The sequence below is a fragment of the Salpingoeca rosetta genome (assembly GCF_000188695.1).
Source record: "Salpingoeca rosetta unplaced genomic scaffold supercont1.38, whole genome shotgun sequence".
Classification (NCBI taxonomy): domain Eukaryota; class Choanoflagellata; order Craspedida; family Salpingoecidae; genus Salpingoeca; species Salpingoeca rosetta.
Window position 1 is genome coordinate 558030 of NW_004754896.1, and position 12500 is coordinate 570529.

A 12500-nucleotide genomic window follows, 5' to 3' on the forward strand; every position below is an offset into this window, starting at 1 on the left:
GGCGTGGGCAACATGTCCGCGCAGAAGTCATCATCATCATATCATATCATCATCGACACGCACACAGCGCCAATCCACGGCCACCACGGCGCAATCACGCCGCCCACAGCACGCGAGGGACACAGCAGCACATTGCCTGCAAGCAGCAGAGGCGGTGTGCCTGCAGGCAGCGAAACTTCCGCCACCAACACCACGGCCACACCACCGCCATCGCAGCCGATTGAGCGGGAAATGGCAGACATGCATGCGGTACACTTGTTGGCGTCGTCGTCATCACCCCCACCATCATCGATGAAGGTTCCTGCTGCGCTGTTGGCAGAAACCAACGTGGATGCTATCAATGATGATGATGACGATGATGACGATGATGACGATGATGACGACGATGCTGGTGCTGGTGTTGTGAGAAGTCGTCAGCGTCATTGTGGTGCACTTCACGATGTCACACCAACACCAGCAAGTGTTGGTCGTGCTGGCGTCAACGGCGAACGGAGCGGCACCAGTTCACGTCACCCTGTTGGTGGAAGCCGTCATCGTTGCAGCACGGTTGTTGGCAGCGTGCAGCGGACGCGGAGTGGCGGTGGCGTTCCTGTTGTGGTCATGCACACGCCTGCGGCCGTCACCCCGCCTGCCTCTGTTGATGTGGAGCACATGGCTGCGCTTCAGCGTGCCTGGCAAGCCCAAATTTCCTCCTCCTCGTCATCAGAATCCTAACACGCATTGCGTTGTGTAAATGTGTGTGTGTTTGTGTGTAAATGTGTGTGTGTAAATGTGTGTGTGTATGTGCGTGTGTGTGTGTGTGATGTGAATGGTGTGTGCGTGTGTGCTGTGTGTGCTGTGTGCTGTGTGTGCTCATGGAAGAGAAGCAGCATCATGTGCTTCACAACAGCACAACCCTCCACACATTCACGACAAACAAGCAAGCAAGGATCCCTTCCTTCCACCTTCCCCACTACACTTCATGCTGCCGTTTTGCTTTGTAATGGACCGACCGTTTCTAATTTTTCTCTTCTGTTCGCACTTTAAGTAAAACATCGATATGCCCGCGTGCCTGCATGCACGAAACCGTTCGCTACCATGTGCGTGTCAACTTGCTCACGATTCACAACTTAAACGCCAGCTAGGCACGTATCGTCGCGTATTCCAAATCACGGTCACAGCTTTGTCCTGGTTTGAGCCTACATCACTTCCATTCGAGCGAAACATCGCCCCGTATGGCTGCGTATTGAAATCCGTTGGCGTTCACTTCCTCCACTTTGAGACGCGGTTGAGCGGACACATGCCCACCTTCCCTCTGGCGCATGCGCGTTCGTTGCAAGTGCTTTGCGACGTGTCGTGTGCGTCATGCATGTTGTGTGCGTCGTGCTGGGCGACCTTGCTTCTTGCTTGCTTGTGAGTGGGCGTCTTCCTTTGCAGTTCTTTCTTCGCGGCGGCGTGTTGGTTGTTGGATTGCTGGCTTGATGTTTGTGTGCATTTGCTTGTGCGGTTGCTTGCTTCGCGCTTTGTTCACGAGTTGGTTGGTGCGATAGCTGAGTTTCCACGTACCCGCTCCCTTGCTCGCCTCCACACAGTTGTGCTCGCCTTCCTTCTTTCGACTTCCAACTTGCTCGTGCGCGCGAGCTGGTCTTGCCCACATTGATGTACACAACGTGGTCGGGCGCAGCCAAGGTCTATCATCTCACTCAGCGAGCAACAAGCTCTCGCTCTGTGTGCGCATGTGTGCGCGTGCGTGTGTGACACGTCCCCTCTTTGTCTTTTGTTCCCTTCTTCCCATCGACCCCTCATCTGTCCTTCCCATCCTTCCTTGCATCCGCGCATCCATCCTTCCTTCCTTCGCCTGTTGTTTGTGTTTGTGTGTGACAGACAGCGCCGCCCCCTGTCGCACTTTTGTTTGTCTTGCGACTGTGTGTGCGATTGCGACGCAACGCCGCCACCGCCCCTCCCCCACTCAACAATTGTCGATCAAACAAGAGCAAACCCGACACAGCAAGAAGACAGCAGACGCAAGCGCTCGTGTGTGCATGCGTGCGCGTCTTTCTCTTCGCTCTTCCCTCCCGCCTTCGTCCTTGCGTTTGCTTCTGACAACTGGTCTTCTGACGGCTGGTCGTCTCTCAATCTTGTGAGAGAGGTGTGGTCACATTTCTCCGCTGCCACAATCACACAAGCACACCCACACGTCGTCCAAACGCCTGTGTGAGCTTGCCTCCGAAGGTTTGTTCTTTGTGACTATGTCTGTCTGCGTGTGTGTGTGTGTGTGTGCGTGCGTGTGTGTGTGTGTGTATGTGCGCATGTGTGTGCGTGCGTGTGTGCGTGCGTGTGTGTGTGCGTGTGTGTCTGTGTGCGTGTGCGTCTCCCACCTCCTTGTGTGCATCTTGGTTGCGCCTGTCCGTCACATCCACGCCCCTTCAGAATCGACAGTGTCATCGCCCCACCACCCACATAGTCCAACCCCCCCCCACACACAACACTCGTGTCTTGCGCACATCATGAAGATGAAGGCTTCCATGCTTGCTTTCCATGCTTGCTTTCCATGTTCCATTTTTTCCTATCCTTCTCACCCAACTGTTGCTCACCACCATCACCACCACCACCACCACCACCACCACCACCACCACCACAGCGCCGTTGTTGCTGGAGAGGACAGCCGCGCAAAAGCAACACCACCAACACCAGCACCAGCACCAACAACAGCAATACCAGCAACATCACCAACAACCAGCAGCCATCAACCAACAGTCACCATCATCCATCCACCTACCTTCCGTTGCTTGCTTTCCAGCCACGTAGGTACTCCCTATTCGTGCCTCCATCCGCATGAAACGAACGGTCGTGCCATTCGTTTTGACTCAGCTCGCACACCATACGTTCCACACAACAACCACCACCACAACCACAAGCGCCAAGTCCAATGATTGCAGGGCGTGTCCAAAACCAATGTTGTCCCTGTTTGCAAAACCCACAAATTCAAAATCAACCTATCTGCCTACAGACACAAACACGTGATGCGTTGTTGTGATGATTCCCCAACCAACGCAAACACAGGGCGTCACATGCAGTGTTGTTGTTGTGTTGTGTTGTTGTGTGACTCACGGACAATCACCTTGCCTTCTCCTTTCCCTCTTTTTTTTCTCGCGCCTTCAATTCTTCAACTTACATCGTCTGTTGTTCAGTGTCCCTTCATACCACCACCCATCACCGCCAACCCTCTTGTATCTCCTTGGATACAAAGATCATACCACACAGAGCTCACCACACAAGCGCGCATTCATTGCTACGTCGTAACCTTTGCTGCCAAGAAAGGTGTGTGTTCCCATTGTCCGGTTGTCCGATTGTCCTGCTATTTTAGCATGCGCTGTGTGTGTGTGTGTGTGTGTGTGTGTGCGTACGCTGTTTCGTCTGCATTTGCGTGCCTTGACTGTGGATGTGTAGTTCGCGCATGATATCCGTTCATTGGTTGCATTCTGTCTGTGGCTTGGTTGAGTCACATCAATACAACAACACCAACAACATCCGCAGACTCGTCGCAGTTTCTGCCACCACCACCACCACCACCACCACCACCACCACCACACCCATTTCTCGACCTCACACGGTTGTGCCCCGACCTGCCATGCATTTGTTCAGCAGCGTCTTCCCGGAGAGAAAACACGGCCACCAAGCAACAGCAAAGGCCCGAAGCAACAACGGCCGCAGACGCCAATTAGCCACAGGAACATCAAACGCCACCGCAGCAAGCAGCAAGGTGCTTGCTTGCAAGCAATCAAAAGGAACAGACAAACCCCCTGATCCGTTGAGAAGCCATGGCTGACGGCAACAACAGCAATGGGCGTGGCCCCCGTCGCCATCGCTACCACCAGCACGCACCAATGGACGGCGCAGCGCAACAAAGAGCACGCCGACGCCACGCGGATGACCACGGTGGTGGTCGAAGGCAGCTCTTCTTCCCCGACTTCCACGCCCCACAACAGCAACAACAGCAGCAGCAGCAGCAGCAACAACAGCAGCAGCACGAAGCGGTGGGGCAAGTTCCACAGCACCAAATGCACCACATGCACCAGCAACAGCAGCAGCAGCAGCAACAGCGTGAACAGCTTCACCAGTACCTGCAACATCAACAACACCCACAACAACAGGCACAACAACAGGCACAACCGCAGCCGCAACAGGCGCACCACCAGGATGCCCGCCATCGCATTGGTAGCGGGTATGATCTGCGCAACACTAACGGGGTTCATCCACACGAGCGCGTGTACGGGGTGTCCAGCAGTAGCGGCTCGAGTGTTTTTGGGGACGCCCCTCGCCCACAACAAGCCAACGGCGTCCACTTCAATGCCGTTTTGCGGCAACACCAACAGCAACACCAGCCACAACAGCCACCGCTGCAACAGCCACAACAACAACACCAGCCACAACAGCAACAGCAACAACGCCAGCCGCAACAACGCCATCACCAACCACCACAACCCCAACACCAGCCACAACAATTCCGTGCTGGTGGTGGACAGTTTGCCGGCGATGCCCACCGCCTCATGCAGATGCTGCTGCACATGGCAGACCCAGACGCCCGCCGTATCATTGCGCAGTCGTTTGTGCACTTTGCTCAATCGAGGAGTGGTCAGCACGGTCAGGGCGCACGTGCTCCGCCACCACAACACCAAATGCATGGGCAGCAGCCCCAGCAACAGCAACAACAGCAGCAACAGCAGCAACAGCACATTCACCACGCATTTGCACCAGCTCACCACCGCCGTCCTCAGCAGCCACAACAGCCGCAGGCGGGTCGCGAGCCATTGTTGCTTGATGAGGTGCTGCATCAGCTTCCAGCAGGGCAGTTGCAACAAGGTGTGGCAGGCCAAGGGGCACAGCCACGCCCACCCTTTGGCGTGCCTGCAGGCAATGGTCCTCCTCAGCAGCATGGCCAGCCACCACAACCACAGCACAATGACGGTGGACCAAACCTGTATGCGCAACTGCTCAACCATCTTGTTCCCGGCCAACAGCGGCATCAGCAACACCAACACCAACCCCAACCCCAACGTCCACCCCATCTGCAACAGCAACAACAGCCACCACCCCCACCGCCCCCGCAACCACCACAACAGCATCAACAACCACCATCAATGCCGGCATCGCCAGCGGCCAGTGATCGCAGCGTCCCGACCTGCCCCGTGTGCTTTGAGGAAGGACGACGCGACGCCAAGCAACAGTGCGTTTGTTGATGCGAGCGCATGCGTGTGGGTATGTATGTGTGGCGTGCGTGGGAGTGTGTGTGTGCGATGACCTTGTTTGACCACCGCGTTTGCCTGCTCATTCGTTCTTTGTTTCGAATCCACAAATGCATTTGTTCCACAGTCTGTGCCAGAGGTGCTACAACAACATCTACCAACGCATTCGTCGCGGTGTCGAACGATTGGGCCGCAGGTTCACCTTTGAGCGCTTCCAGGAATGTACGTGTGAGCATATTTGTGAAGACATTTACCGTGCCTGCATTTGTAGCGCTCACCGCTGTTGCTGATGTTGGTGCTGTTGCTGCTGCTGGTGCTGCTGGTGTGCCGGATCTCAACCGCCTCGTTTTACTTGCTGTGCTTTCTGTTTGCGCTGACATTGCGCCTGTGATGGGAAGTGCAAAGAACGTACGAAGGTTGGAAGTGCAATGTGTGTGCGCTTACGCACGTGCACGTCTCACAAGACTGCACATTGTGCCAATCAACCTCAAGGATGACACTCACACTTGACACTCACACACGACACTCATATTTGCACGTGTACTGCAGATGTGGATGAAATGAAGTGCAACTCCGACAAACGTGAGAATGCGAATGTCTTGCTTGATGGCCCCTCCTTGCTTCCCAAATGCACGTTCAAAGAGAGGTGATGTGATTGCTTCATCACCACCGCATGATTTCTTCACTCTGACCATCGTGCTCCCGACCACACACACACACACACTCTCTCTCTCTCTCACGCACACATACATACACACCACGCGCGCACACACACACACATACACACACACGCACACACACACATCCACGCACACATACACACACATACATACACACATACATGCACACACGCATCTAGTTGGGCACAAGTGCTTCCACTGCCTTGCGCTCAAAGCGACTGAAGTGGCAGAGGAGGCAGTGCGGCGAAGTATGTTCACGTGCAATGCCTCTGTATCGTGTGCAGTGTGTATGACCATGGCTGCACGGCAATGGCTGCATCTGTTGACATATCTGTTCATACATACGAGTGGTACCCCGCTCTTGCACTGCTGCCATCATCACATCACACCTGTCGCTTTCGCCGTTCGCTCACACCATTCACATCCACGGCTGCTCAACTCTGCCTGCCCTTGCACTGCATGTTCAACCACCACTTACAACGACCACTCCACCACCACCACCAACAACAACAACAACAACACCAACAACACCCCCAACAACACCCACAACACGACCACGCCAACCAACAACATTGCCCATGCAGCCATCTCCACGGTGGTTAATCGCAAGTTCGCCAACGACAGGCGCTACGACTATGATGATGGTGACGATGAGGAGCAGCACGGCGGTGGGCGTGGCGGCGGGCACGACAGGCGCTTCCGGCGCCTCCACCGCGACGATGACGATGATGACAGTGGTCATGATGAGGATGATGATGTTGGCGGTGATGATGGTGGTGGTGGCTATGATGATCGTGAGCGGCAGCCGCTTCATCCGGGCCGCCGTCACCACCAACACCACCGCCGCCGCCGCGAAACCCATCAAGGGCACCACGCTCACCACGACCGGCAGCAACGTCGTCTGCAGCCACGCCCCCTTCACGAGCAGGACGTGCCTGCAGGCAACGTGGCCCACCGCGGTGCTCATCACCACCAAGCAGACGCCATGGCTGATGGACACCTCCAGCCAGGTCCCGCTGCTGCGAATGCGAATGCGAATGCCAATGCCAATGGGCACGTGCACCTGCCAGTTCTGCATGACGACATGATGCTCCAAGACATGCTGAGCCCGGCGTTTCCCGAGCTGCTCATGGGAGGGGCACTGCCACCGCCGCCACTGCAGCAGCAGCAGCAACAACAACAACAACAGCAACAACAACAACAACAACAACAACAACAACAACAACAACAACAACAACAACAACAACAACAACAACAACAACAACAACAACAACAACAACAACAACAACAACAACAACAACAACAACAACACTCAGAGCATGAGGGCGAAGAGCCTCTGGTGCAGCTGCCGCCATCCACCCATTCACCCATGGAGGGTCGTGCTGATCTCACCGGCAACGCATTGTCAGGCCATGTTCACCCGACCAACCGCAACCGCGCCTCCAGCAGTAGTCAACATGCTGCGTTGTCTCCTTCGCACGCACACATGCACTCACAGCCACCGGTCACGCTTGATGCGGGTCACATGCACGCGACCTCCACCACAGCAGCCACCACCACCACCACCACGGACAGCAATATTGGCAGCAGCGCGGCGCAAACGAGTCGCGTGCCGACAGCATCACAACAACAACAGCAGCAGCACCAACAGCAACATCAACAACAGGGGCAACAGCAGCAGCTGCCGTCGTCATCATCATCGACAACAGCAGCAGCAGCAGCAGCGGTTTGCACCACTGCCCATGCTGACCCCTTGGCAGCATTGGTACCACCACAACCACTACCGGCAACCTTGGTGACGGAGGACAGCGGGATCGGTCAAATGATTGCGTTGCGTGGACGAGGGTTGCTTGCACCAGCAACCACGAAACCAGCTGCTGTGGCGCTGGGGTCACCATCGATTGGCTCTGAGCAAAACAACCAGTTCCACCAGCACCAGCAGCAGTACGACGGTGGCCACTTTGCACCGCACACGCACCATGAACATGATCTGTATCAGCACGAGCAACGGCACAATCGCAGTCGCCAGCGCAACCGAAGCACTGTCACGCGCCACGGCAGTGGTGACCTGTCCTTGGCAGATGCCTCTTCATCGTCATCCATGCACAACAGCCTCACATCGACACCTCGCGTCGGTGGACAGTGCTACCCGAAACGGCGCCACAGCTCACGCTTGTGCAGTGCTGGCAGTGCCACGACCCCCACCTCAACCCCGACAACACCAAACATACTGCAAGCAGCTCATCAGGTGGGAACGGCCACAGACATGCATGCAGGCACGGGCGCGATGAGCGATGCCGTTGCGACCAGCACCAGCAACAGTAACAGCAACAGCAACAGTAACAACGCCGGGTTCTTCACACACAGCCACGCATACCCCAATGCCAACGGCCACGGCGATCATGGCACAGGCAACAATGACAATTGCAACAGACATGGCGATGCCAACGGCCTTAGGAATCCGCGTGTTGAGGACGAAAACGCCAATGACACCATGCTTGACGACTTGATGCAACACTTTGCCGACGTGGACAAGGACGATCCCTCCACGGACGACTTCCCAGACTGGCCAGACTTTTCGTGATGGAGGACTTCAACAGCGCTGACAATGAGCGACCAAAAGTACAGCACTCGAAGTCATGTCTGGAACATCATCAGATGTGTGTTGTTTTCTTCATTTCAATGACGATCACGTTGGTGGTTTGGATTTGTTTGCTTCAGACCACATGCTTCGTACGTGGTGCCCATATCATCTCGTCATTTCGTTGTTGGCTGCGCTGTGCGTGTGCCCTGTCCAGCCATATTATCGTTTTTGCAACGAGCACAGTGCATGTACGTACAGTGTTGTGAACCTAGAGCCGCCTTTCACATGCTTGCATAACGAAGGCGTGGAGGGTGAGGTAGGTGTGTCTGTCTGTGTCTGTCTCTCTTGCTGTCTTATTCACCGTTTGGGGTTGACTCCTCAAGCGTGCGTTGGCCGAAGGTTGTTTATCGCCACGTTGTAGCTTCTAGATAGCTGCTTTCCCCTTGCTACATGCGTCTCCTCGTCATTCCTCACTTGCCCATATTTGGAGGGCACAAGTCATTGTGGCCCATGCTTATTAACAAGTGTGCATGTTTTCTTTTGCTTCTGCTTGTTCCTCGACATGCGTTGCATGCACGCGCTGGGTTTGCTTCGCACATGCACCGTCGCGGCTTTGGTGCCCATTGTTTTGCCATGTTCTGATTTCATCGAGCTTGTTTCCGTGTCTCACGAGCGTACGCGCAAGTGGGCACTTTATTTAGCCGTTGTTGTGTACATGGGCTTGTTTTCCTCGTTTAATGGTTGTCTGCCTCAAGGCCTCCAGCCACTTGCGTTCGCGCGTGGTGCACGTGTTGTTTGCTGTGACATGTCATTGTTTCATCCTCGTTATTCCTATCCGCTCATCTCGCGTGTACATGCTGTCATTTTTTTCTTATTCGCATCTTCTTCCACATTGCTTGCCTCGGCTGCCTCAACATGTGTTATTGTGCGCGTACTCAACCCACACTGCTGTCTGATCCTATTCATGGCGCCATTTCTGTTTTGTGCTCTTGCTTCTTATTTTGTTCGTCCACGCATCAAGCAGCATAATTGCTTGCATGCATGCATGCGTTGTCTTATTGTGACTGTTCTCCCCACTACCTCCTGCCGCAAACAGATGGATGGTTGTTGGAGGACGCACACCGTTTTGCACAGTAAACACATGACATGACCCATTTACTGTACGTGTGTGTGTGTGGGTGTGTGGGTGTGTATGTGTGTGTGTGGGTGTGTATGTGTGTGTATGTGTATGTGTGTGTGTGTGTGTGTGTGTGTGTCTGTCTGTGTTTCGAGGGGACTGAGAAAGGAGTGTATGACTTGAAAGAAATGCTTCACATAGAACGCATTTGCACAAACATGACAACCTTTGAACCACTAAGCATCAATTCCGACTTGAGTGTTTGAGACATGAAACACGTGGGGAACAGCAGCCCTAACAACAGAGACAGACACACACACACACACACAGACACAGAAGGCGAATGCATGGCGGTTCACGATGCGTGGGAGACAGCCTTGCGCTCCATTGCTTTCCGTCGTTGCCTGCAGGCACACAAATTGCGTGATGGACACACAAATAGGGTTGAGATTAGCGAAGACAACACACTGGGGTGAAGGCAAGCACCGCAATGAAAACGCAGGAAGGGAGGTGAATGCATGCAGTCAAACATGACAGTGCAGGTTTGATAGTTGGGGGGGGGGGGGATTCGCGATGCTTGCAAGCAATTTGTGTTTGCGTACACTTCAAGGAAGGATTGGCCGCGCGGTGCTGCGTTGTTCCGCTCCCGCTCCCGCACACTCAACTTTTGCTGCTCAACGGACAGCGAAATCCTGCATGTGTTGTTGTTGTTGTTGTTGTTGTTGTTGTTGTTGTTGTTGGTGTTATGCGTGGCAATGTGTGCTCGATGCATGCCCCTGCATGTACGCACAGAGCAATTGTCATGACCCGCGCCAACATGAGCAAAAGTGTCATTGCAGTCTCACCATGCTGACGTCATCAGCCGCTGTTCGCGTTCAAATCGCGCGCGCTGTCGATCGAGCTCGCTCGTCTGAATGAAGGAGGGGGGGGGGTATGTATGCGTGGGTGTGTGGATGTGTGTGTGTGCGTGTGCGTGTGTGTGTGTGTGTGTGTGTGTGTGGGCTCGTCCTCGCCATGTCCGGGAAAACACAGTCGCTCGACTTGATGTGTAAGGCGGCAGGACGCTTAACCCAAACTGACCAGTGTGCAGTGGAATTTTAAACCACGTTGCCGTGTGTGCGTGGGTGTGAGTGTGAGTGTGCGTGTGCGTGAACGAAGGCTGTCAGCCGCAAGTTTGTTGCCGGCGAGTACACACACACACACACACACACACACACACACACACACCCGCATTCACACATCCCTGTCGTTGACCACGGTAAACGGAGCAAGCAGCTGCACCTTTGTGGCGATTTCTGCCTCAAGATCTTGAATCTTCTGCTGAAGCATTTGGATGTATTTTCCACCCTCCTAAGTGGTGGCAAGTGCCAAAGGATAGCACGTCCATGGGAGTTGATGTGCATATGCACGAGTGTGAGTGTGTGTGTGTGTGTGCGCATGCACAAGGTACACGCACAGCAAGCAAGAGGGTTTGTGTGATGCCATCCATACACGCAATGACACAGCAGCTACTCACCCCACTGCCATCGCCAGAGGTTGCAGCTGCAGCCGCAATCTTCTCATTCTCCAGCCGCTTGTAGTCCACACGCGCCTGGCGCAGTTGCTCTGCACACACGCGCACACACACACACAACAAACATACGTTGAGACACACACACACACACAGTAGCTGCGAGGCATTGCGTGACAACAGCGCTGAAGAGCAACGACAGCAGCGCACCTTTGACACGTTGCAGCTCGTCACTGCTGCCACCGCCACCGGCACCACTCTCCTTCAGTGCCAGGATCCTGATCAGCAACCAATGCACGATCAGTGGTGCGTTGGTTGTGAGGTGGTGATAATGAAGTGGAGTTGAGTGAAGATGGAGAAGCAACACACACACACACACACAGCGCATGCAAGCACACACACACACACACAGCGCATGCAAGCACACACACACACACATACACACACTCACACACACACCAACACCCAGCGCATGCAAGCACACACACACACACACATACACACACTCAGAGCACAGCGCACAGGGCAACTTACTTGCTGTTGAGCTCATCCTTCTGTGTGAGGATGGTTGTGATCTTCTTCATCTGGTCTGCGTTCTCACGCGCAAGCTGATTCTTCTCCTCCATCAGGGCAGCGTGCCTGCAGGCAAAAAAACAAAAAACAAAGTGAGGCAAGATGTGGTGATAGAGAGTGTGTTATTTGGTCAGCGCGTGCGTGAGTCCACGCACGCGTGTCGAGCGAGTCATAATGACTGTTGTGTCAGGGCTGACAGTGATGGTAGAATATTGAATGCAAAGACAGCACACATGGCACACGAAGTACACAAAGCGAAGCTCCTTCATGGTACTCAATGCCTGCAAGCAACACCGGCTCACCTCTCTTTGAGTTGTGCCAGCTCGTTGGACACCTTCTCCAGCTGTTGTGAGCAGGACGCAGCGAGAACAGCGGGGTTGAGTTACAGGAAACACACGGCAAGCACACAGGGCCACACTGGCACTTGTCACACGGCAGGGTAACAGGCACAAGAGACAACACACACACTCACATACACTTTCTCTCTCTTTCACACACACACACACTCACTCACTCCAAGCAGTCAGTCACTCACTCACTCAACCAAGCAACCACCGTTGCCCTCCCCCTCTCTTTCTCTCTTTCTCATCCTCTTCACCGCGGACAGCGGACCGTGTTGAGTTTGTCCTGCACATCCTTCATCGCTGCATCTCGCGCCTTCTCAACAACCTCTTTCTGGTCAAGCCCGACCAGGCTACGGATGGTTTGTTTTGGTGTGTGTGTGTGGGGGGGGGGAGGGGGAAGCGAAGTGGTGGTGAGTGTGGGGTGTGAGTGAAGTGGTGGTGGTGAGGTCAGACGTTCGCATGCTAGT

General features: G+C 54.5%; 3 protein-coding genes across 3 annotated transcripts in view; 2 read left to right on the top strand and 1 right to left on the bottom strand.

Annotated features, from left to right (window-relative positions):
• Positions 1–1176, top strand: part of PTSG_10622 (TKL protein kinase) — a gene marked incomplete at its 3' end in the record, with an annotated part of 5894 nt that extends 4718 nt beyond the window's left edge. Inside the window, exon 7 of the mRNA XM_004988100.1 lies at positions 1121–1176. Coding sequence (XP_004988157.1) covers positions 1121–1176 — 56 coding nt within the window. The remainder of the gene's footprint in view (positions 1–1120) is intronic.
• A 2624-nt stretch (positions 1177–3800) lies between these two features.
• Positions 3801–8489, top strand: PTSG_10623 (uncharacterized protein; the record flags this gene model as incomplete). The annotated part of the gene is made up of 7 exons (XM_004988101.1): positions 3801–5206; positions 5353–5447; positions 5497–5547; positions 5775–5807; positions 6085–6153; positions 6490–6915; positions 7780–8489. 7 exons carry the CDS (start codon positions 3801–3803, stop codon positions 8487–8489), a joined length of 2790 nt encoding a protein of 929 aa, XP_004988158.1.
• Positions 8490–9719: 1230 nt separating this feature from the next.
• The window catches only part of PTSG_10624 (uncharacterized protein), a gene marked incomplete at its 5' end in the record, with an annotated part of 7857 nt that continues 5076 nt past the window's right edge, over positions 9720–12500 (bottom strand). The window contains 9 exons of the mRNA XM_004988102.1: positions 9720–10010; positions 10209–10298; positions 10452–10516; positions 10888–10956; positions 11123–11211; positions 11327–11394; positions 11651–11755; positions 11992–12032; positions 12302–12383. Coding sequence (XP_004988159.1) covers positions 9962–10010; positions 10209–10298; positions 10452–10516; positions 10888–10956; positions 11123–11211; positions 11327–11394; positions 11651–11755; positions 11992–12032; positions 12302–12383 — 658 coding nt within the window. The 3' untranslated portion in view covers positions 9720–9961. The remainder of the gene's footprint in view (positions 10011–10208; positions 10299–10451; positions 10517–10887; positions 10957–11122; positions 11212–11326; positions 11395–11650; positions 11756–11991; positions 12033–12301; positions 12384–12500) is intronic.